Here is a 26,780-nt window from a genome sequence, read left to right as displayed (position 1 = left end):
GGTTGCCCACACACAGTTCGAAAGTAACACAAGTGTTGCCTAAAAACCTGTCCGCATAGAATGCTAGAGTTGGAAGGGACATCCAGGGTCATCAGGTCCAACCCCCTGCTCTGTGCAGGATTCACTAAATCATCCCGGACAGATGTCTGTCCAGCCTCTGTTTGGAGACTTCCATTAAAGGAGAACTCATCACCTCCCTTGGCATCCTCTTCCACTGATTGATCACCACTGAATTCAATGAATGGCCGAGCACTGCCTGTGATTGGCTGAACGCTGTGGCGAATCACAGGCAGCGCTCAGATATCACTCATTAAATGGCTGTGCGCTGCCTGTGATTGGCTTGGCGCCCCGCCAATCAGGCACAGCCCTTTTAGCAGGCAAGGATTTTCAATCCCCACCTGCTGAAACAACCTCACAGCAGTGCAGGGAGAACCAGTAGGAGGATGCCCTTGAGCCCTGGCAACGGAAGACAGGTGAGTATATGTTTTTTTATGTTTTACTACAGTTAGGGATGATTTTCAGGGAAGAGCTTATATTTAAAGTCTCTCCCCGAAAATTATTGCATGGGTTGTCGGCAGCCCATTGCCTTCTCTGGGACCACCGGCAGCAGCCGCGGCCCCATTGAAGGCAATGGGAAAACATCGCGATTCTCTGCCACAGCTGTGACAGCTGTGGTAGGGGACTTTCTACTCCTCATGGGAAGTCCCCTTGTCACTGAGCACTGTGACAGTGCTGTTACAGTGTTCAGTCAGAAGGGGACTCCTCGCGGGGAATATTGAAGCGCAGCATGGACCTATGCGTGCACGCATGTCCCATGTTTTGCAAGTACATGCGTACATGTGAACACAGCATAGGGAACCAGTGGTTCTAAATAGATGCCTGGTTTTGTGCACACCTATGTCCGCACACGCACACACTCGTGTGAATGCTCCCTAAAGGATCAAGGGATTTTAGTCCTAAAGGACCAGGCACATTTTAGTAATTTTATCCATGTGATTATATGGCCCTATTTCTTCTTTTTGTGCTGGCAAAATTATTTTTGCTGCAGTATTTTTGTGAGACATACGGGGTATTTTTAAATACCTTTTTTCACAGTTTTTTCTTCCTATTTTTTGTTTTATTAGGGACAACTTGTACAAAAAGTGTAAAGATTTTTTTAAATTCATAGTTATTTTTAAAATTAGTATATTTACACTAAAATAAAGTCTTCAAAACTGCTTCTGTTTTTTGCTCTGGGTTCTCTGCTGTTATTGACAGCCGAGAACCCCACTTTCTTCTGTTCGATTGCAGGAACATGGGCTTTAAACCAACATTGCATTTTTGCTATGGCACAGGATTAACCCTTTTGAATCCAATTTGTATCCTGGATTTCCTAGGGGGCTTACTCTTTTCAGCTGTTATACAACATCGTTATCTGCTGGCTAAAGCCAGTACTGCATGAGGTGACACGTTGGATAGGCTCTGACAGCAGAGAGGCTGGCAATATACAGTAGGAGAACCCCAACGGATGTTTTCCAACATCGGAGCTGTACAGCCTTAAATCATAATGTCTTTAGAGGTCAGACAGTGGATTGGAAAGGGTTAAAGCACAGATTCCTAGAGCTTTCCTAATGATGATCTGAGCGGATCAGTTTGACTCTTTATGTCCCTTCCTGGATAAGGGCTTCTATGTATTATCCTGTTCTCTAATGCAGGCTGTTGAAGGACACTCAGTCCGAAATGTTGCTATAATATCTTTCCTGGAACCCATGTCTTCTATTTATTAATAAAGAATAACAATTGACGTTTTCTACCTTTTACGAAAAATTTTACGGCAGTAAGGGCCTAAAACTTGTGCGCAGCAACAATACCATCAAGTGCAACCATTTCTTTAACCCTACAATGCATGATTTTTTTATTGTGTCCACTATGTACTTTGAATCCTATGTATCCAAAATAGTTAATTGACTGCTTACCTTGAATTGTTCTTTTCATTCTTTTACCTTTTAATGTCCATTGATCTGTTAAATGAGATGATGACTAGACTTCTTTGATTCAAATAAGAAATATACTCAGTCTGTTGTTCCCGGATGACCACTCACAACTCTTGTCTTTCTCAATAGATTGCTATAAAAAGTTTAGCAGTTTATCAATTTCATTTTGAATTAAAAAAATATACCGTAAGTGAATCAATAAGTAGATTTATAGCAAATACATTCACCCATAAATGCGCCGTACGTAGAGAAACATAAATGCTTGTCCTAGTTTATGCATCTCTCTGTTATTCTTATCACAATTGTCAACAGAGCTGTAACACAGCACTCTTTGAAGTGTCTGAAATACATCCATACCTCTGATTTTAATATACTGGTATTGTGGCATGGCATAAAAAATTACAGAGCTTATCTTTGTAATATCGCTGATATGTAGCAGCACATATGGAGGGCCTATTGCTCTATATGTGTGGTAGGCACAAATGCGGATGTTGGTTTGTGGATGTTATCATGGTGGCTCTTTTATTACCCTCGCAAACAACCGTTACCGACAGATGTATAAATAAAGTCTATTCCTGACATTTTGGGCTACACGTGAAGTCGGATAGAGTAAGATGGCGAATTTGTCAAGTTCGTGACGCCAGTCCGCAAACAACCCAAGACCTGTGCTGGACAAAATAGTAATAAAAATGGAAAAATAAAATAAAAGCGGAATTGTCCTTTTCCCTGGAGAGTAGTGTGGTACCTCAGTGCAGATGTTGTGGTGGTGAGAAGGGACTCCAGGAGACAGGATTTAAGCTTTCAACCAGTGGAACAGTTTATTTTCTTAGAAAGGACTTTCAAAACATTTTATACATTTGCATTCTCTCGTTGCTTGAGGTAGATATACAAATCTGCTAACATGCAGGCATTAAGTACAATAAACTACATCAGTACACTTGGGCTCTATAGTAGTGAAGAGCATTTCGATCCTTTCTATCCACTATGCTTGACCCTTCTGCTTCTCTCTCTATCTTCTACTTCTTTAAGTATGAATCTTCTTCTTTCTCTAGTTACTATTTTCTCAAGCTGTTCCTTCCTTCTTTCATGTTTCTTTAACTGATTCTTCTCTTATAACCCAATACTTCCTTTGTACTCACACTTTTCTCCTTCTCACTGCACTGTCCCTTAGATCTTGCTTCCTCCTTCTTCTTCCACTTCATTGGACTCTCTTAGTCTTTTCTAGACTATCACACCCCTTTTCTTATACCAGCCAATCTGTGCAGAGGGCTTATCTGCCAACTACAGGTCTGCTAACAACTTACTATCTAGCTAGCCAATACCTGGGCTGGGTGATTGATGAATTAGTAAGCATATTATGGTGAACAACTAGTAGGGTATACGTTTTTAGATTGCAAGGAAAAATAGGAGTGACAAACAAATAAACCATAGACCCCTTAAAGTCATATACATACATTTAGGCAGTTACCACATTGCTTTATGGAGTGTACCACTCCGGTACACTACATAAGAATCCACGTGGAATCTGTATGCCAATGTATAGCTTATACACGAGGCCTTAGAGATTTGCTTTCTAATAGAGAATAGAAAATTTAAGAAAACAACTTTTACTAGGTATGCATTAAAACATATAGTAACTTCTTTTTAATTTACACATTTTGTAGGTGGTTTCCATATACTGAACAAGGATCTCTTCATTCAGAAATTGAACTGCTGAAACAAGGTAGGAATTATTTAATTTCAAATAACTTTATGGTGAGTCTAATACTGTAAGTAGGGGTTCCCTTGCAGAATGGAGCAGAGCTTTTGTACTTGAACTTAGTTGTGCATTTTCCTGAACAGTGAAATGACTAATTCTGAGCGGTCCTCATACCAGGGCTTAGAAAGTGAGATATGCAAAGAAATCCACCAGGTTTCACCAAAGGGTTTGAGGGCTTTCGCTTACCCTACAGTGTCATTGTGAGTCTCCTGGAGGCAGCTTACCCTGCCTAGATGCCGTTCACTGGTTTGCACCAGCCACTTCCTGCAGTGTGCCTCCAGGGTTTCTTGTGGCCTCTATGTCACTGTCATGGCTGTGAACATGCAATATACTGTACATAATGCAAATAAATTCTGCACATCAGAAATACAGTCCCAAGCCACAAAATTGGTTAAAATGTCTTAGTTCCTGTCTTTGTTAGAAAGAGGTCCAGTCTCTTTAAGGACCAGCCCACATTAACTCGTTGCAGCAGTAAATACAATGGTAGTAATCCTTGTCAATTTTATTCATGGATGGCTCTTTTACATTCTAGCAAAAACCTCAATGTTCCTCAATGGTCAGTAAGCAGGGAATCTCTTCACTGTAACTCTCTGTGGATGCTGACCCCTATGTTGAAATGTGTTCCATGCTGTAAATAATCAAGTAGATATTAGGGTGGTAATATAGCACAGCTCATAGGAACAGATCAGTGCACTGTTCTACATGGTAGCTCAGTGGTTAGCACTGTCGCCTAGCAGCAGTAGGGTTTTTGGTTCAAATCCAACTAAGGGCAACATCTGCATGGAGTTTGCATCGATTTCCTCAGGGTGCTCCAAAAGCATACTAATAGGTGAGTATATATAGGGAAATGGTTCAATGTAAGTCTGCGTACATTGCTGTGGAACATGCATGTACTATATAAATGCACATGATAATTATCAGCATTGTTAGCTGTGCAGTGATATACTCCAGTACATCCTATGTTTAACATAAGGGTGGAAGCTAATGGTTACCCTCATTACAAAACTCGTATATAAGTGAAATGTAGGTCATTAATGAAGCATTATACAATAATGTGTTCAAAGGGGAACATAGCAAGCGTAGATTTATTTTTCTGACTTAAGAACAGTCCAAAATGTGCCCATTTATTAAGAGAGGCTTACAATTGTATGTGCCTATTTATCATATTACAGTAACCTCTCTCGGGTCCCTACGCTAACACTTCGTCAGCGGAAGATCATGCTTCCTCTTTTCTCTTGAGCTATAGCTTACATACTGGAAACATAATTAGAGAGAACTGATATTTAGGATCTGAAGAAAGCTGGATTCTAGCTCATGTGGCAGCTAGAATGGTGGCCAATTGTAATTCAACTAAGATGTTTTACCATCTTGACAGAAGAAGACGACTCAAAGATAAACTAAATAGTTTTTGTGATTTTTTTTTTTGTATTTTAGGAGGCTTAATTCAAACTCTAGTTATATTCGATTGAATTTATGTTTTCTGTTAGTCAGAGTATATGAAATTCTATAAGATACTAGCTGATATACCCGGGTTCGCCCGAGTTAATTTGGTACTGGTGTTTATCTGGTGTTGACAAGGAAAATCTTATGAAGTCGTGGTGACATCGGGAAGTGAAAGAATTAGATTACGTATGTAAAATTTGGATGCTAATTCTTTTGCGCATAGAATTGAATAATCGAGTTGGGACCCATTAACTTTTCCTATTTATGACATAATCGATGCTCTAGCCAAATTTTAAGTTCCTCTGACATTGGGAAGTGAGAGATTTAGATTATGTACGTAAAATTTCGACGCTAATTCTTTTGCGCTAGAATTAAATAATCAAGTTGGGACCTCTTTACTTTTCTTATTTTGGACATAATCTATGCTCTTACCAAATTTCATGCTTCTACGACATCGGGAAGTTGGAGAACTTTTGGCGAGTCAGTCAGTCAGTGAGTGAGTCAGTGAGTCAGTGAGGGATTTCGTCTTTATATATATATATATAGATTACAGTAAAAGGTTCTATTTGGTTTGCAATCAAACAAAATTACTGGAGGGAAGTCTTACACTGTATATGCTGCAAGTATCATAACCCTGGAATATTCTAATTCTTAGACTACATATCCAGTATATACAGCATATATATCCACTAGGAACCGTCTTCTCTGTTATAAAAAATATGTTTATTTATTCCTGTTAGCTCTCTTCATAAACAGAATCTACAAACCGTCTGTTCATATTTGCTCTTTGCTCCCCTGCGCAGTAGTGTCTACAGACTGAGAGATGCAAGGTCAATGTATTTACTGAATCACCACAAAAATATCAACCCTTCTCAATGCATATTCCAGGAAATTATTATTGTACGGATTCATTATAGAGATTAATGCAGAAAATTGTTATCCTGTTTTTATTTATAGAAATGGAACTACCTTCTGAAGTGGAACACCCTAGCAAAGCCAATGGTAAGTGACCCATTAGGCCAAGTTTATTCTTCCAGTAAACTTCCACTTAACATTTTAGTGCAAATATAAAGTCATTCTTGTGAATAGTTTTCTTCAAATGCTTTCTTCTAGTATCATATCAAAAGTTATTTTGGTTACTTGTATCTCATTGTTAAAGCCCACCTACAGTGCACATTAGGAAAAAAGGTTTCGGAAGGGCCAGATGGCTATTGTATGTGTATTGGGGGCCTTCTGACTCTTCCTTGACATAGTATTGAGAGTAAGACCTATGGGGCACATTCAATTTCCGCTGGAGGTAAGCTACCAACAGAAGTGTCTGGCAGTGGCTTTCTCCACTCTGCCTCTTGAAAACACATAAGCTTTCAACCAAACCAAATGTTCATGTGTATAGAGATGTCAGTGTTCAACCGACAGCTATTGAAGGTGTATGGGCACCTTTAGACTAGGGTTACATGAAGGCTTTGGCTGCAACATGCTTCATGCCTTCAAAGACTGCAGTATTGTGCTGCCTTCATTGCAAGTTTCACAATGAAAGTGAATGTAGTTGTGTTGTGACCAGTATGTTGCCTTGATCGAGTTGCATGAAATCCGAAGCTGCTTGATTTCGCATCACTGTTGAGTCATGGTACCTTGCAATACAATCTTTGTGATGAAACCAGCATGATGCAACACAAGCATTGCCCAAAGTTGCCATGTAGCCATAGGCAAATGTATTAGTAGGACATAGCTGCTAAGAGGTGGAGTGGGGTGCCATAAATGTGGGGAATAGGAGAATGGGAGAACAAGCCACTCTGCTTTGACTAGAGTATTTAGATACAAGGCTAGGGCAGTGAACTGAATATTTGTTCTATGACATGGATGGAAAAGTCATGCCCTTGCGCTTTTGCCTGAAGACCAGCTCTGCTACAAGCATAATTCAGTCCTACAAAAGTGATTATGCTATTGTTGGGACAGGAAGATGGATTTGTTCCTTTTTTTTCCAAGTGCCAATTTCGCTTGAGTAACAAATGGATCAATTGCGGCGGTTCTGGAATTGCCACCTTGCTTGTAGTCCGGTGCTGGTTTTGGAGGTGTTTCTACATCTTCTGGCTCAATGGTGTGATATTTAGTGTGACATGCTTGTTCGCACCTGGCTATTTAACCTGGCTGGAGACTGAGCTGAACTGTGGTTTATTTTTAGTCTCTCCCTGAGTGAGCTAGCAGTCAGAAGGTTCCTGCTGGATCATCCAGTCACTTGCTGCAGCGTAAAAACTAAGTACTGCATTTGATTTGCATTATTATTTTGGTACTCTGGTTTAGTTTCTTTTCCCCACATAGGCTCAACTAGGGCCGAGGTACATGTGTGGGGCTGCACTTTTCAGAGCGATCGGCCTGCCAATTTGGCAGGGCCCTTCCCAGTGTTTGTTTACATAGGGACAGAGTTTCCCATATTTTTGTTCCATTCTTGTTTTGCTGTTTTTATGCTTTTCTGATAGATCTGTGAGTGACAGATCCAGCATGTCAAGGTTGGATGTGACAGGATCCTTGTCAGAATCTTCCTATATCCTCAGCGGGCCAATATATTAATTTAATGGCCTTCTTCAACAACAGATATGACTAGCAGTAACATTACAGTATATGTGAAAACATAGTGTGGACTTCAGAATTTCCAAAGTCCAGTATGATCTAAGGCCTTCACATGTGAAACCCTTCAGAATATGTCAAAAGAGGGAATATTGATGCTAATTGATTGAAGATCTGTATGAAATTTGGAACTTGGTAGGATTCTCAACCAATCAGCTCTCATGTGTTACTATGTGATGTCCATTAATAATCACATAGTATGTAAGGCTGATAAAAGACATATGTTCAGCCAGTTCAGCCTATTACCACCAACATTGGGGGGTAATAGGCTGAACTGGATGGACATATGTCTTTTTTCGGTCTTAGGCCTCCTTCACACTTGGGAATTTGTGCAGCTAACTTACACGTGCAAAAGAACATGACTATTAGAACCAGTGGTTTCCTATTGAAACACTCAGATGAAGGAATTTTAGGCGCGCAAAAAAATTGTACCTTAAAATATAAGACATCAGCAACTGAAATTCCCTGCTGCCCGAAAATATAGGTCTTGACTAGAGATGAGCGAACATACTCGGTAAGGCCGATTTCGCAATCGAGCACCGCGATTTTCGAGTACTTCACTACTTGGGTGAAAAGTACTCGGGGGCGCTGTGTGGCGGGGGGAGGCGTGGTGGAGCGGGGGGTAGCAGCGCGGAACAGGGGGGAGCTCTCTCTCTCTCCCTCTCCCCCCCACTTCCCTCTACAACCCCCCGCTCACCCACAGCGCCCCCGAGTACTTTTCACCCGAGTAGTGAAGTACTCGAAAATCGCGGTGCTCGATTGCGAAATCGGCCTTACCGAGTACGTTCGCTCATCTCTAGTCTTGACCTATCTTTGGTGCGCAAAAGTGTCCATAGACTCCTATAGGAGCTGGGAAAAAAAGGGAGGGGGAAGGGAGATTAGCAGCATTCGCTAAACCCAGAAGCACTGTGTTTCCGTGGGGATGAAGGGAAGCCCCGTGGCGGGGGACTCCCTTCATCCTCATGGTGGAGCTTCCCTTCCTTTCCCTGGGGCTTCCTTTCACTGGAGAGAGATGAAGGGACTCTCCAGGGCTTCCCTGAATTTTCTCAGTGGTTCCCTTCATCGCAGAGATGAGGCGAATCCCTAGGAAGATGAAGGAAAGCCTTGGGGAATCCCCTCATCCCCACGATGAAGAGAACCCCTTGGGCTTCCCTTCATCTCTCTCTCCAGCAAAGCATATTTTTAGTCCCTCCCGTTCGACGTGGAAAGATCGCGACTGAAGCTCAAGACTTCAGACGACTTTCCGAGGCTATAGTTGAGATTTGTTGCTCAGCTGATAGCTGCGAGAATTCCATGCCCACGTGAACAAGCCCTTATATACAACGTTACTATGTGATGATTAATAGAAAAAAGATTCAATATCCAGCGGCCAGCACTCAGGTAGCAGCAATCCTCACAATATAATACAGCAGAAATCCAGATGCACGCACTCATTATTCTCTGATTATTCAATATATAATATACAAGTAACCACACGCCTGTCCGAATCTTTTTTCAGATGTTTGAAAAAACTCAAGATGGGCTGAAAGCCTGAAACGCATTCTATTAGCCGTATACTATGTAAATATAACAAATTCAGAAAAATGAGAGCATGTGTCTGATTTTTGCTGCAATAGATTAATGAACTCAGTATTCTGAACACAGGAGGATAGATATCTAAATTCCTACCAGTCGAAGAACAGATTAGTGTTTTATTGTCTGGTGTTTTTTTTTCTGTATATTTCTAGTATCCAAATTTTTCCACTAATCTGATCTGGGCAAGGATTGGACAAATTAGTTAAAAATGATCCACGCTTCTTATCCTTACAGAAGGGGAATGGAAGATCACACTTGTGACCGGCAATTGCCCCAATGCTGGCACTGATGCTACAGTATTCCTTCATGTCTATGGCACGGAAGCAAGTTCTGGCCCCATAATCTTGGGATCAGGGAGTCATCAACTGTTTAATGTGAACAGTGTAGACACGTTCCAGGTATGTGGATAATATTGTGTCTGTTTACAATGCTGTAATTATTAGATTTACATAAACAGATGGTTATCATTCAGCCTGGATAAAAGTGAAGAGATAATTATTAAAATTCTCAAACTTCAACAAACAAGCTTTAGGCTATGTGCACAGTGGTGAAATTCATCAGCCCCTCATCTGTCATCCATGCTGTTTAAAAAAAATCTGGACTTTTTGTTGAGGGGAAAAAATAAACAATTTTCATTTTGTTCATTTTCTAGTCTTTGTGTTTTACAACACAGCAGGGAGAATTTATTAAAGGGGTTGTCCAGAATTAGAAAAACATGGCTGCTTTCTTCCAAGTACAGCGCCACCCTTGTCTATGGATTGTGTCTGGTATCGCAGCTCAGCTCCCATTCACTTCAATGAAGCTGAGCTGCAATACCACACACAATCCACAGACAAGGGTGGCGCTGTGTTTGGAAGACCCTAGACTAGAGATGAGCGAACGTGCTCGGCCCCGCCCCTTTTTTGCCCGAATACCGCGATTTTCGAGTACTTCACTACTCGGGTGAAAAGTACTCGGGTGCGCCGGGGGGCGGGGAGAGGCGTGGCGGCGTGGGGGGTAGCAGCGGGGAACAGGGGGGAGTCCTCTCTCTCTCCCTCTCCCCCCCACTCCCCGCTGCAACCCCCCGCGTCGCCACGGCGACCCCCGAATTTTTTCGCCCGAGTACGGAAGTACTCGAAAATCGCGGTATTCGGGCGAAAAAGGGGCGGGGCCGAGCACGTTCGCTCATCTCTACCCTAGACAAACCCTTTATGCTTTGTGCTAGTTTTGTGGCATAAAAAAGTAGTAAATTATGGTGCACACCAAATTTGTGCAAATTTTCTCGCCCTTAACCAATTTTAAAATGTGGCAAGAATAGTGGATGGGGTTAACTGTAAGGGGCATGTTCTCTATCATCCAGAAACTGATGCAAATCTATGCTTGCTCGTAGCAGGTATAAAATTCAATTTTTGCCTCTAGGATTTCCTCAGGAGCACCGAAGTAATTAAGAGACATGCATCTTAATAAATTAGGCTCGTTTTACTGAAACACACTTCGGCTTGAGACTGACATATGATACACTAGACTTAATAAATAATGTACACAACCAAAGCCGGTTAAAAATATCACAATGATGTTCAGATACAGCTAGATATTAGATGCTGATATACCTGCTTAGTACACCACTACACCATTATAGCCAAAGATGAGAAGTTGGTGTATGTATCCATCAAACTTTAACATTTAGTATAATCGATTAAAAAATAAGGCTAAAGGCAAGACAGCATGCATATACAAATACACCACTTGAAACAAGGTGGTAAGATAAATACAGGTCCAGGACCAAGCCTGTAACAAAGGTTCAGCACTAGGACTAAGAAATAAAAAAAATTGCCACAAACTGTGCCACTTTTTTTGCAGCATTTCCCTGATAGTGTTTGCTGTGGTTTTGTGGCTAAATGGGACTGTTCTCAATAAGAGAAACCAAGTAATCTTGTAGATAGGACACCTTTTAATGGCTAACAAAAATACATGATGTTACAGCAAGCTTTCCAACCTACTCAGGGTTCTTCCTTAGGCTTAGCGTGGTTTCACACAGGTGATAAAATCGCACAATTTTTGAACAATGCGTGAATGAGTAAAACGCAGAATTATGAAACCAATGATTTTCAATGGGCTCATGCCCATTTGCGATGTTTTGACTCATGCGATGTGGAGTGAAAAAAAAATTGCAGTATGTTCTGTCTTGCTGCGTTTTGCATTTTTTTAATTCCCCATGTTTCCCTATGGAGCTTCCTTTTAATGACATCGCAAAGCATGAACTTGCGATTTTCATGTAATGCATTTTTAACATTAGTTAGTTCCATTGACTTTTGCGCTATATATATATATATATATATATATATATATATAATATATACACATAAGAAAAAGCACAGACACGGTCGAAAATGCTGCGGCTGGATGTTATATGCAGCTTAATAAGGATTTATGATACCCACTACAATTAGTGCTTTTTTTCTCACCTTTGATGCATTTTTTGGGTCCATGGCTTTTTTTTTGGTTTAATTCCTTAGTGACGAAACCTAACATTTTTCTTTTTTGTCACTGGTGCTGTGAAAGGGGGCTTTTTCGTGGGCTGAGTTGTGCTTTTTAATGGTACCATTTGTTGATCCATGTGATGTTTTGATCATTTTCTATTCCATTTTTGGTAAGTCAAGATAAGCAAATCTAGCTATTTTCTGCATTTTTTTGTATTTCTTTTTCATGACGTGCACTGTACGGGTTAAATAACGTACTAACGTTTTTCTATGGGTCATTACGAACACAGCGTTACTGCATGCGTGATTTCTTCTTTTTTTGTACATAGTAAAGGCAAAAGGCTGCAGTCTTGACATTTTTTTTGGTAGTTTTTTGAGCCAAGGCCAGGAAGAATAAGTATAAGTCCTTCCTGTATATTTCCCACTCTTTAGGAAACCTGCCCTGGCTTTCGCTTAACAAAGTGAATCAAGCCAGATTCACGCATGATAATATGGAAAAAAACTGGAAAAAAGAGGCTCAGCGCTCCAACAAGAGAGACCCAATGGAATCCTGGACTTAGCAAAAAATCTTTTCTTTTAATCTGCTAAGTCCAGGATTCCACTGGGTCTCTCTTGTTGGAGCGCCGAGCCTCTTTTTTCCATTTTTTTCCATATTACCTTTAAACGGACCCCCTTGGAAGGGGGTACGATTGACCAGGCAGCCCCCCGACTTCACCCGACTAGGAGGAAAAAGGGAAGGGCGTGTGGATTCATTCATATGTGAGTCAATTGATATGCAAACCAGGACGTGGAGGGGTTAGTGGGGGACTTGGGACCTAGGTCACCCCACTGACACCGGGTAAGTGCTGTTCGTCTTTTACTGCACATTTCCCTATTGCGAAGGCTGAAGCGCTGTACCTTATATCTATATTTTCTAGATTCACATATGAGGTTTTTAGACAAAACCAGGAGCAGATCGATGGAAAGAAAAGTATTAAATAAAGACTTCATTAAAAACTGCATGTGCGTAGCCTTTCTTATTTGGCATTATTGGGGTTATGACTCGCATGCATTTGGGATAAACATACACTTTGAAAAACTTTTTGTAAACGCATTTTCAAAAATGCAGCTGATCACTTTTAACACCAAAAAAGTAGTAGAGACATTTCTGAAGTTACACATTTTTCAGTTGTATTCATGTCCCATATTTTAAAGTTTAATGTCTAGGGATATAGCTAAAGGATTATGGGCCCTGGTGCAAAAGTTCAGTTTGGGGGCCCCCAACTACTCTTAATGGCTGCCAGTCGTGGTCTACCTGAAATTTTCCACTACATCGCTGGGTCTTGGGGCCCCCAGTCTTTTTACACCCCCTAAACTCCTGGCGTCATTGGAGCACTTATGATAGTCAGTGATGCAGTAGAAAGCTCCAGCTAGATCATAGTTGGCGGCCATCAAAAATAGTTGTGGGGAAGCAACCTAAACTTTAGCACCAGGGCCTGTGGGCCTTTAGCTACGCCCCTGCATTCATCTACAGTGCATGTGTAAGATAATGTATGTACACTTGCTTGACTTTTTAAAAAAAAAAAAACCTTTGCAGGGTCTCTATTTATATCCCTTCCCCGAAGGGCATAGTTTAATACTATGCCAGATAATGCATTGGATTTCAACCAACTCCAGTAAAAACCGAGATCAGATTTAACACATTGCCTGAAATGAGATCTTTCAGGAAAGTAATTGAAAAGACTGACTTCATTTACTGTATGCTGTTATTTTTATGTGCGGCCTCAGCTATGGCTGCCAATGCAGCCACTTAGGACTTGATCCCCTTAGGAGTTTCTTTCTTTGTATTTTAGTTGCTGTCTCTATCACTGTTCATCATCCTTCATCCATTAGAAGCTGCTTCCGTATGATACATCTAGAAGTTATGTCCAATTTCATGAATTAAAATAAACATAATTTTCTTAGATAATTCAATAATTCTATTAGAATGAGTAACCCTATTCAAAAATTGTTATATTATATTAGTAGAATTAATAATAATAGTTGAAATCTAGCAACTCTACCTTAAAAATGTTTTAAAAATCCTAAAATAACAGGCAATAGCTGTTAACGTGGATATTCATAAAGTTCAATGAGGCCATGATATAGATTACTGTGACCCCCTATAGATTCTGATGGTGTCTGATAGTACATATCAATAAAGTTTGTTGAATGTAGATGACAAGCCGATGCATGTAATGATATTTTTACATATATCACTCATTTATATAACACATACATATTCCACAGCACTTGATTTTAGGTTCTGTCTCCATGGGGGCTCACAATGTAAATTCACATTTTTGCATGTTTTTGGAGTGTGGGAAGAGCTGGAGTATCCAGAGGAAACTCGCGTGAAAGGGGTGTAACCCTCATACCCTCCCCTTACATTAAAATGATGTGTGTTCCCTTTTAAGAGTTTATTGTTATCTTTTATGTTTATCTATATTGCCCCCATATTTATACATGCACTTTTGACCCTTATGTTGTAAAGAGTTGATGGGCAACTGTGCACAGCAATACTCTACCACCTGCTAGTGTTGCTGTGTACCCGAAAATATGGTATAGTGTCAGAGAAGCCTGCTGAGGTTACACTTACTTAGTAGGCCTGAGCGCAGTCACTAAGAGATGTACCAGTAGGCTTTAGGTAAAAGATAAGAGTTGCCAAGAGCCTGAGTGGTTCTGCACAGCAAGGTCTAAGAGTAATTGCCGGGAGATGAGCCAGTGAGCTGGTAAAAAGACTGCAAGATTTTGGGGCCATTGCTGGGTTGGTGTGGGCTGTGGAGGTTCTATCCCAGAGTTGAAGTGATTTGTGAAAAAATGACTGCCGTGAGGAATGATAGTGGCCTGTTTGGTGAAGTCAAGTTAAGTCACAGGAGCGGTTGGCAAAAAGAAGCAGTAATATTCCAAGAAGGTTATTGAAAGACAAGTAATAGGGAGCCCTCCCTCCTCCTATATATTAAAAGAAAGTTCAAGTGTGATATTGTGTTCTTCAAGACCAAAGTTAATTGGTTGAAGTCACAAGTGAACTGCTGTTACTTCTGTGATCTTTACAGCTGTTATAAATAAGTGGTTCCTTAAAGATACAGTACTAATTTATAAGAAGTGCTAGGAATGGAACTGTACAAGCCAAGTTGTAGCCAAGAAGACTGTACTCTTGTGTTACCAAAACATGCATGCTACAAACTCAAAGCTGTGGGTAGTTGATAACCATGAAAGGTAGTTACGTAAACCTGACAAGACTCTTTAATAGAACTCAGTACTTTTACTAGAAGGGCCATGTAAAATTACAAATGTACAAATCTGTTGTGGTGTAATAGTAAATATAACCATAAATATTACATGCAAGCCAACTGGACCTGACGATTTTGGTAGGACCAGCAGAATGTTTAATGTTCATGGGGGATCCTCCGACTTTCACCCAATGGTACATGTTGGGAGGCAGAAGAATTCGGCATGTTGCTTTTTAACATGTCCAATACTTTTTCCTAGTGGGCTTTTGTTGGACGAGTCGCTCCACATTACACAGCTGAGCCAAGTGTGCATGTATATGGGTGAGCCAGAAAATACTGATGTACTGTGTTATGCCTAGTACAAGGCCTGGGAGAACTTAGAACGCCGAATATAAAAGTCATGCAGCACCTTTCAATCATACTAGATATAAAACAGTGAGGCACATTGATAGTGAGTCAGCTTACTGGCACACATTACACCATAAAACTATCTGAAATGCTTTGCATTACAATTATTTTGTATTTCCAGCGCATTTTTGTGTCCGCATGGGACATGGCTTCTTAAAAATGGAGCATGGCCTGAATACACCGATATATTGGCTCAAGAACTGGTGTAAACGTAGCTAAGTAATAGATGATATACTGTAAAGTTTGATAAAGGTTTCTGTAGATTCCCCATATTTATTAACCAGCCTGTGCCGCTGTGATAAACGGGCACATTTTAAGACTGTGTAGTCCAAGTTTGCACTGTAACTATTAGATGGGTGTAGTAAATCTGCCTCAATGTGTTCTGTTGTCAAGAGGTTTTCCAGGCACACACATGGGTCAGAGCTAACAGCTTCTCCTCCGTACTCTTGTGGTGCTGACAGCGGGCGCCAATCAGCTGGTTGGCCAGGATCCAAAGCAGTGGCCCATATCTGACCAACTATTGATGACCTATCCTGAGGATAGGTCATCAATAGTATTTGCCCAGAAACCCCCTTTTTAGTATTCTAAGTCTGATGCAAATATCAAGAACACTTACTATGATGTACATTTTTTTGCAGATTAATTTAAAAAAACTACACAAACCATATAAAATACGCATTGGGCATGACAATTCAGGAGACCATGCAGACTGGTATCTAGAGGAGATCAAACTGTATAATATGTCATCTGATCAAGAGTTCTGCTTACCTGTAAATCGATGGCTTGGAGAAGAACATGATGATGGCGACACATGGAGAGAGCTTCCTCTATCAACAGATGCAAATGATCCATTGCAGTGTATGTATCCTCAGTCACACTATTTTGCTTCTTACCCTGGTTTTCAGGTGTATTGGCACAAACTACACAAAATACATGTGTGATCCAAACAGAATATAATATACAGAAAGGAGAAAAAAAGTCATGGCTGACTAAGCTGTGCTGCAATTGAGCTCTTACGAGATTTGTAGAACACCACTAAGTGCACATATATATGGCCATATCCTACATATAAGAGGTTGTGGAATAAGGTTTAAAAGTAAGGAAATAATCATGGGCAAAGAGTTTCCTACATGGTGCACTATGAGGACACAGACATGCAGGAATTTAATTACATTGCTCTTCAGGAGAAATTTGCCTCACATGATCTAAACTCTATGCTTCTCTTAATACATCCCACAATTGCATTTGCTTTTTTTCCTGCTGCATCACATTGTTGACTCACATTCAGTCTATGATCTATTAGTATACTCAAGTCTTTTTCTTATGTGCTGCTGCTTAGCCCAATTCCTCCCATTCTGTATGTGCTTTTTTTCATTTTTCTTGCCCAGATGTAGGACTTTGCATTTCTCCTTGTTAATTACCATTCTGTTAGTCGCCACTATTCAAGCTTTTCTAGATCTTTTTGAATCCTCTCTATATTCTCTAGTGTTAGCTATCTCTCGTAGCTTTGTGTCATCGGCAAATTTGATCACACAGAAGTTCTGAAAGACCAAGTGACCGTGAAAGCACAGGAGAAGAGACCGCAACACTTGCGCAAGATCTGTAAATTCTTCAAACAGTTGATTGTTGGATGTGCCGTTAGTTGAACGCTCACAGGTCTGATATGACTAATCCTTTCAGTATTTAAGTAATGGGAAACCCCTTTTAAGTCTAAGGGCACATCAGTGTATGCAGCAGGAGATTTTCTCACTACGGTACACTATTTTTTTTTTTAATGACAATTAGAGATGAGCGAACGCGTTCGTCCGAGCTTGATATTCGTGCGAATATTAGGGTGTTCGGGATGTTCGTTATTTGTAACGAACACCATGCGGTGTTCTGGTTACTTTCACTTCCTTCCCTGAGACGTTAGCGCGCTTTTCTGGCCAATTGAAAGACAGGGAAGGCATTACAACTTCCCCCTGTGACGTTCAAGCCCTATACCACCCCCCTGCTGTGAGTGGCTGGGAAGATCAGATGTCACCCGAGTATAAAAGTCGGGCCCCTCCCGCGGTTCGCCTCAGATGCGGTGTGAGTTAGATGAGGGACAGTGCTGTTTGTACCGGAGCTGCTGTAGGGAAAGAATTGGTAGTTAGTGTAGGCTTCAAGACCCCCCAAAGGTCCTTATTAGGGCCACTGATAGCTGTGTGTTGGCTGCTGTTAGCAGTGGCAAATTTTTTTTTCTCAAAATCGCCTCTGCAGACCGTTGCACCTGGCATTAGGGACAGAAGTGCTGCATAGGCAGGGAGAGTGTTAGGAGTGAGTGTAGCCTTCAAGAACCTCAACGGTCCTTTCTAGGGCCATATTTATCCGTGTGCAGTACTGTCCAGGCTGCTGTTAGCTGTGCTGCATTTTTTTTTGCTTCTCAAAATCGCCTCTGCAGACCATTGCACCCTGCATTGATACTGCAGGGAAAGAATTGTATAGGCAGGGCCACAACACAGTTATTATTCATAGAATATACGCAGTGCTGCCTTTTGGTGGAAAAAAACTGAAAACAAATCTATTTGTCCAGCCTCTGTCCGTCCTAAGGGCTGTGGACACGTGTGAGCTGCTTGAACAACATTGCTAAATCAGACGCACCCAGCTACGCTTTACTGCTGGCTTCGCCATTTGCTTTCCTTAATTGGGAAAAAAATACCTGCTCTCCAAGAGTTATAATAACTCTGCTACCCTCACGTTCTGTGACACATAAGCAGGGACACAGCACAGTTATTACACTTCTCATGTTCATTGAATATACGCAGTGCTGCCTTTTGGTGGAAAAAAACTGAAAACAAATCTATTTGTCCAGCCTCTGTCCGTCCTTACGGGCGGTGGACACGTGTGAGCTGCGTGAAAAACATTGCTAAATCATACGCACCCAGCTACGCTTTACTGCTGGCTTCGCCATTTGCTTTCCTTAATTGGGAAAAAAATACCTGCTCTCCAAGAGTTATAATAACTCTGCTACCCTCACGTTCTGTGACACATTAGCAGGGACACAGCACAGTTATTAAACTTAGATTATTCATTCACTAGAGGCAGTGGGGCCTTTCGTTTTCCAAAAAGGGAAAAAATTATATTTGGCCTGCAGTCTTGCGCCAATTTATTTCCTGCCTGTGAAATCAAATCACTGGTAATACAGCATGCTGAGGGGTAGGGGTAGGCCTAGAGGACGTGGACGCGGCCGAGGACGCGGAGGGCCAAGTCAGGGTGTGGGCACAGGCCGAGCTCCTGATCCCGGTGTGTCGCAGCCGACTGCTGCGCGATTAGGAGAGAGGCACGTTTCTGGCGTCCCCACATTCATCGCCCAATTAATGGGTCCACGCGGGAGACGGTTATTAGAAAATGAGCAGTGTGAGCAGGTCCTGTCCTGGATGGCAGAAAGTGCTTCGAGCAACCTATCGTCAACACGCAGTTCTGCGCCGTCCACTGCTGCAAATCCGAATCCTCTGTCTGCTGCTCCTCCTTCCTCCCAGCCTCCTCACTCCACTACAATGACACCTGCTCAGGAGCGGGAACACTCCCAGGAACTGTTCTCGGGCCCCTGCTTAGATTGGGCAGCAGCGGTTCCTCTCCCACCAGAGGAGTTTATCGTCACTGATGCCCAACCATTCGAAAGTTCCCGGGGTCCGAGGGAAGAGGCTGGGGACTTCCGCCAACTGTCTCAACAACTTTCTGTGGGTGAGGAGGATGATGACGATCAGACACAGTTGTCTTGCAGTGAGGTAGTAGTAAGGGCAGTAAGTCCAAGGGAGCAGCGCACAGAGGATTCGGAGGAAGAGCAGCAGGACGATGAGGTGACTGACCCCACCTGGTGTGCAACGCTTACTCAGGAGGACAGGTCTTCAGAGGGGGAGTCAAGGGCATCAGCAGGGCAGGTTGCAAGAGGCAGTGCGGTGGCCAGGGCCAGGGGTAGAGGCAGGGCCAGACCGAATAATCCACCAAGTGTTTCCCAAAGCGCCCCCTCGCGCCATGCCACCCTGCAGAGGCCGAGGTGCTCTAAGGTCTGGCAGTTTTTCACAGAGACGCCTGACGACCGACGAACAGTGGTGTGCAACCTTTGTTGCGCAAAGCTCAGCCGGGGAGCCAACACCAACAGCCTCACCACCACCACCATGCGCAGACATATGATGGCCAAGCACCCCACAAGGTGGGACGAAGGCCGTTCACCGCCTCCGGTTTGCACCCCTGCCTCTCCCCCTGTGCCCCAACCTGCCACTGAGATGCAACCCCCCTCTCAGGACACAGGCACTACCGCCTCATGGCCTGCACCCACACCCTCATCTCCGCTGTCCTCGGCCCCATCCAGCAGTGTAGTTCAGCGCACCGTTCAGCCGTCGCTTGCGCAAGTGTTCGAGCGCAAGCGCAAGTACGCCGCCACGCACCCGCACGCTCAAACGTTAACCGTCCGCATAGCAAAATTCATCAGCCTTGAGATGCTGCCGTATAGGGTTGTGGAAACTGAGTCCTTCAAAAGTATCATGGAGGCGGCGGCCCCGCGCTACTCAGTTCCCAGTCGCCACTACTTTTCCCGATGTGCCGTCCCAGCCCTGCACGACCACGTCTCCCGCAACATTGTGCACGCCCTCAACAACGCGGTTACTGCCACGGTCCACTTAACTACGGACACGTGGACAAGCACAGGCGGGCAGGGCCACTACATCTCCCTGACGGCACATTGGGTGAATTTAGTGGAGGCTGGGACAGAGTCAGAGCCTGGGACCGCTCACGTCCTACCCACCCCCAGAATTGCGGGCCCCAGCTCGGTGCTGGTATCTGCGGAGGTTTATGCTTCCTCCACTAAAGCACCCTCCTCCTCCTCCTCCTCCTCTGTCTCGCAATCAAGATGTGTTAACAGCAGCATGTCGCCAGCAGTCGGTGTCGCGCGGTGTGGCAGCACAGCGGTGGGCAAGCGTCAGCAGGCCGTGCTGAAACTACTCAGCTTAGGCGATAAGAGGCACACGGCCCACGAACTGCTGCAGGGTCTGACAGAGCAGACCGACCGCTGGCTTGCGCCGCTGAGCCTCCAACCGGGCATGGTCGTGTGTGACAACGGGCGTAACCTGGTGGCGGCTCTGCAGCTCGGCAGCCTCACGCACGTGCCATGCCTGGCCCACGTCTTTAATTTGGTGGTTCAGCGGTTTCTGAAAAGCTACCCACGCTTGTCAGACCTGCTCGTAAAGGCGCGCCGGCTCTGCGCACATTTCCGCAAGTCCCACACGGACGCTGCCACCCTGCGCACCCTGCAACATCACTTTAAGCTGCCAGTGCACCGACTGCTGTGCGACGTGCCCACACGGTGGAACTCTATGCTCCACATGTTGGCCAGGCTCTATGAACAACGTAGAGCTATAGTCGAATACCAACTCCAACATGGGCGGCGCAGTGGGAGTCAGCCTCCTCAATTCCTTTCAGAAGAGTGGGCCTGGTTGGCAGACATCTGCCATGTCCTTGGTAATTTTGAGGAGTCTACCCAGGTGGTGAGCGGCGATGCTACAATCATTAGCGTCACCATTCCTCTGCTATGCATCTTGAGAAATTCCCTGCAAACCATAAAGGCAGCTGCTTTGCGCTCGGAAACGGGGGCGGGGGAAGACAGTATGCCGCTGGATAGTCAGGGCACCCTCCTGTCTATTTCTCAGCGCGTACAGGAGGAGGAGGAGGAGCATGAGGAGGATGAGGAGGAGGGGGAAGAGACAGCTTGGGCCGCTGCTGACGGTACACCGGCTGATTGCCTGTCATCCTTTCAGCGTGTATGGCCTGAGGAGGAGGAGGAGGAGGAGGAGGATCCTGAAAGTGATCTTCCTAGTGAGGACAGCCATGTGTTGCGTACTGGTACCCTGGCACACATGGCTGACTTCATGTTAGGATGCCTTTCTCGTGACCCTCGCGTTGCACGCATTCTGGCCACGACGGATTACTGGGTGTACACACTGCTCGATCCACGGTATAAGGAGAACCTGCCCACTCTGATTCCCGAAGAGGAAAGGGGTTCGAGAGTGTTGCTATACCACAGGACCCTTGCGGACAAGCTGATGGTAAAATTCCCAGCCGACAGCGCTAGTGGCAGAAGGCGCAGTACCGAGGGCAAGGTAGCAGGGGATGTGCGTAGATCGAGCAGCATGTACATCCCAGGTAGTGCAACAGTCTTTAAGGGCCTGGCCAGCTTTATGGCTCCCCACCAAGACTGTGTCACCGCTCCCCAGTCACGGCTGAGTCGGCGGGAGCACTGTAAAAGGATGGTGAGGGAGTACGTAGCGGATCGCACGACCATCCTTGGTGACGCCTCTGCCCCCTACAACTACTGGGTGTCGAAGCTGGACATGTGGCCTGAACTAGCGCTGTATGCCCTGGAGGTGCTTGCTTGTCCTGCGGCTAGCGTCTTGTCGGAGAGGGTGTTTAGTGCGGCTGGGGGAATCATCACAGATAAGCGTAGCCGCTTGTCAACCGACAGTGCCGACAGGCTAACACTCATCAAGATGAACAAAGGCTGGATTTCCCCAGACTTCTGTTCTCCACCAGCGGACAGCAGCGATACGTAAGCAATACGTAGGCTGCACCCGCGGATGGAAGCTACGTTCTCTCTCACCATCCAAAACGGGGACATTTCTGCTTCATCAATCTGTGTCTAATATTCCTCCTCCTCCTCCTCCTGCTCCTCCTCCTGAAACCTCACGTAATCACGCTGAACGGGCAATTTTTCTTAGGGCCACAAGGCTCACTCAAATAATTTTTCTGAACAATTTTTATAAGTTTTAATGCGCTTAAAAGCATTGGAACTTTAACTTGAACCAATTTTTCGTTACACTGGGCTGCCTCCAGGCCTAGTTACCACTTAAGCCACATTAACCAAAGCGATTAATGGGTTTCACCTGCCCTCTTGGCTGGCCATGGCCAATTTTTGGGATGTACATTAGTACTGTTGATACAGCAATTTTTGTGGGCCCTCGCCTACAGTGTAATCAAATTAATTTTTAGCCCACCTGCATTCCAGCTGACGTTACCTCAGCTGTGTTGGGCAATGCAATGGGATATTTTTGTGTACCGCCGGTGGGTTCCAGGGAGCCACCCATGCTGTAGGTGCACACGGAGTTTTTAATACATGTGTCCACTTCTAAAGAACCCCAGTCTGACTGGGGCATGCAGTGTGGGCCGAAGCCCACCTGTATTACGCACGACATTACTACCTCAGCTGTGTTGGGCAATGCAATGGGATATTTCTATGTACCGCCGGTGGCTTCCTGGCACCCACCCAGGCAGTGGGTCCACAGGGAGTTTAACCTACATGTGTCCACTTGTAAAGAACCCCAGTCTGACTGGGGCATGCAGTGTGGGCCGAAACCCACCTGCATTAACCCTTTCCAGTCCACTGTGTGACCTGTGAAGACATTAGGGTTTAAGGCTGTACAGCTCCGTTGTTGGTAGACGTCCGTCGGGGTTCTCTTACTGTATATTGCCAGCCTCTCTGCTGTCGGAGCCTATCCTACGTGTCAGCTCATGCAGTACTGGCTTTAGCCAGCATATAGCGCCGTTGTATAACAGCAGAAAAAGAGTAAGCCCCCTAGGAAAACCATATACAAATTGGATTGGAAAGGGTTAAGCACAACATTACTACCTCAGCTGTGTTGGGCAATGCAATGGGATATTTCTATGTACCGCCGGTGGCTTCCTGGCACCCACCCATGCTGTAGGTGCACACGGAGTTTTTACTACATCTGTACACTTTTAAAGAACCCCAGTCTGACTGGGGCATGCAGTGTGGGCTGAAGCCCACCTGCATTAAGCACGACATTACTACCTCAGCTGTGTTGGGCAATGCAATGGGATATTTCTGTGTACCGCCGGTGGGTTCCAGGGAGCCACCCATGCTGTGGGTCGACAGGGACTTCACAATAGGGAGTTGTACCTGCCTGTGTCTATGAATTAAAAAGCCCGGTCTGACTGGGGCATGCAGACACCTTGACAGAATGAATAGTGTGTGGCACATAGGTTCCCCATTGCTATGCCCACGTGTGCAGCTCCTGATGGCGGTGGCACAGGATTCTATTTCTCATTGCTTCTGTACAGCATTGTGGGCTATCGCTCCGCCACTTTTAAAGAGGGTCGCTGCCTAGCCGTGCCAACCTCTGCAGTGTGTGCCTGCGGTCCCTCGTCATGGCAGACGCAATTCTAAATAGACATGAGCGTGGTGTGGCATGAGGGCAGCTGAAGGCTGCCCAGGGACACTTTGGTGTGCGCTGTAGGGGGGGAGGGGGGGCGGTTGGTCAGCATGTAATCCAGGAGAAGTGTCAGTGGAGTGTCATGCAGGCAGTGATTGTGCTTTGTTGGAGGTAGTGTGGTGCTTAGCAAAGGTATGCCATGCTAATGAGGGCTTTTCAGAAGTAAAAGTTGTTGGGAGGGGGGGGGGGCCCACTCTTGCCGGTATTGTGGCTTAATAGTGGGACCTGTGAACTTGAGATGCAGCCCAACACGTAGCCCCTCGCCTGCCCTATCCGTTTCTGTGTCATTCCCATCACTTTCTTGAATTGCCCAGATTTTCACACATGAAAACCTTAGCGAGCATCGGCGAAATACAAAAATGTTCTGGTCGCCCATTGACTTCAATGGGGTTCGTTGTTCGAAACGAACCCTCGAGCATCACGGGAAGTTCGTTCCGAATAACGAACACCCGAACATTTTGGTGTTCGCTCATCTCTAATGACAATCTCTGTCAGACATATGCAACTAGGTAGGTATACAGTGGACTATGTTTGGATGTTTGGTTGGACCATTTCAAACCATGCCACCAACACCAAACATGGTATGCTTTTAGCCTGATTTACCATACAGGTGGCACTAGTGTTCAGCAGCGCCCCAAATTCGAATTTGAAGGAATGTAAATTTGTTGAATTTACCGCCTGCTAGATTAACCCTTTATGTACATCAGGATATCCCCTGGTTAAAATAGATCTGTGTTATTGCATTTTCTCATTAAGCATGGAGTGAATAATGCAAGAGTCTGCAGTACTTGTGGCAGTTTTATTTCAAGGGTCTAGCAGAATGAAGGCTGCACAATGTATTCATGTCTTTCATGTTTCATAATCCTGTCTGTGGCGACTCTTACACGAGGAGAATGATGTCTTTCTGTCACATACGTTCCTTATTAGGAGCTGAAGTCATCCATTTGATGTACAACATTTATTTTGAAGAGTAATTACTGTGTTCTGTATATCACTGATTTTATTTCTGATCCAAAGTCGATTTCATCACACATTCTTCTCAGCATATAGTACATGCAGTCTTGATGTTGACATTATGTCATCTTCTGAGACGTTCAAAAATACTGAGGCGAATGCCAATCAATTCTCTATTAGCATATTTTCTGAAGTCCAATCATATGTAAGTTTCTTAAGAAACATTCCAGTAAAATGGATTAACACTAAAACATGTATTTTATTTTCAATTTGTACCAATCTACATTTGTTTGGACCGATGTAGCAGAGTTTAAATTGAAATTTAATATGGCATGACAACTTACTGTGCCACAGTTTGTTTTATTTGCTTTGCAATGGGGTTTGTTGTGTTATGATAAGAGAACAATAGTTTTTAATGGTTTACGATAAGATAACGTGTAGCAGAAAGTTATTACACAGAAGTAAAGGCCCATTTAGACAGGACGAATGTCAGGCAAACAATGCCCGACACGTGTCCCCACACATACTTGCTGCATGGAAGCTAGTATCGCTGGCTCACAGCGGGGAGACTGCAGGAGATTTCACCCCTCGCGCTCCCCCGCCCCTTTCAATTGACTTAACTTAGCGGTTGTTCAATACTGAATGGCTGCTATTTACACTGAACGATCATCGTTCAGCTCATCGTCCATCGTTTATGCTGCATAAATGATGAGTTGATTGCTGATCGTTTAGTGTAAATAGCAGCCCTTCAGTATTAAATGGCCGCTATGTTTAGTCAATGGAGAGGGGCGGTGAGATTGCAGGGAACCGTGCAGGTGTGATGGCAGCCGGGTCCACCTAAAAGGCCCCAGGGCTGTCTCGGCAGACAGCCTATTAAGCCATCCCTGTGGGGTGGCCTGATAGACTGTCTGTCAGATTGCAATATGCAGGAGCGACCAAAGCATTGCTAGTTGTGGTCCCCCAGGGGGGCTAAGAAAGAAAGTAAAAATTAGATCTATAAAGTTTTACTAAATGTTAAAAAAAGTAATAAAAGTTCAAATCACCCCCCTTTTGCCATATCCATAATAAAAAAATCTAAATCATAAAATAAAAATACATATTTAATATCGCCACATCAGTAAAAATCTGATCTATCAAGGTAGCACATTATTTACCCCACATAGTAAACGCCATTTGTGGGAAAAAAAATAAAGAGCGCCAGAAATGCACTTTTTCAGTCACCCTGTCTCCCAGGAAAAAAATGCAATAAAAAGCAATCAAAAAGGCGTATGTACTCCAAAATGGTACCAACGTAAACTCCGGGATGTCTCGCAAAAAATAAGCCCTTGCATAACTACGTTAATGGAAAATAAAAAAGTTATTGCGCGCAGAAGATGGCGGCAGAAAATAATTTTATAAAAATTGAATGTCTTTGAAAAAAAAACAATACAAGTTTGGTATCGTAGTAATCATACTGACCCATAGAATAAAGTTATTATGACATTTTTGTTGCAGTTTGTGCGCCATAGAAACAAGACGCTCCGAAAGATGGCGAAATGTTGTGGGTTTTTTTTTCATTTTACTCCACTTAGAATTTTTTAAACGTTTTTAAGTACATTATATGGTACTTTAAATTGCACCATTGAAAAATACAACTCGCCCTGCAAAAAACAAGCCCTCATACAGCGACGTTGATGGATAAATAAAGGAGTTACGATTTTTTAAAAGGGGGGAGGAAAAAACAAAAATGAAAAAAAAAAGGGCCGCGTCATTAAGGGGTTAATAAACACTGGCAGAACTGAAATTGAAAGAGTTTGTTATGCTATGACGATTGTTAGGAATATCTGGAAGTCCATAAAGTATTGTCATATTCATGTATCTGATATGTATTCTAACTCAAGTTTGCAAAATTAAAGTCTACATGGACACATAATAGAAAATGTTGTAGTATCTTGTTTGCAGATGTTTTTTTAAATATTTTTTTCTTAGTTTTAATCTAAAAGCATAGCAGTGTTTGATTAAGATGTTATCATTCGCTGATGTTTTCCTCCACTACTGCGGTGGTTGAACTGATGGTGATCTTAGCTACATGTTGTTTCTAGTAAATAAAA

The 26,780-nt window shown here is 43.6% G+C and overlaps 1 protein-coding gene across 1 annotated transcript in view; it reads left to right on the top strand.

Moving 5' to 3' along the window:
- The window catches only part of LOC136578686 (lipoxygenase homology domain-containing protein 1-like), a 325,705-nt gene that overhangs the window by 163,431 nt on the left and 135,494 nt on the right, over positions 1-26,780 (top strand). Inside the window, exons 22-25 of the mRNA XM_066578875.1 lie at positions 3,638-3,696; positions 6,133-6,177; positions 9,610-9,773; positions 16,132-16,351. Coding sequence (XP_066434972.1) covers positions 3,638-3,696; positions 6,133-6,177; positions 9,610-9,773; positions 16,132-16,351 — 488 coding nt within the window. The remainder of the gene's footprint in view (positions 1-3,637; positions 3,697-6,132; positions 6,178-9,609; positions 9,774-16,131; positions 16,352-26,780) is intronic.

Source organism: Eleutherodactylus coqui, chromosome 9 (genome assembly GCF_035609145.1).
Source record: "Eleutherodactylus coqui strain aEleCoq1 chromosome 9, aEleCoq1.hap1, whole genome shotgun sequence".
NCBI classification, from domain to species: domain Eukaryota; kingdom Metazoa; phylum Chordata; class Amphibia; order Anura; family Eleutherodactylidae; genus Eleutherodactylus; species Eleutherodactylus coqui.
The sequence above is the reverse complement of the archived record's forward strand: the minus strand, read 5'-3'. Positions and strand labels throughout refer to the sequence as shown.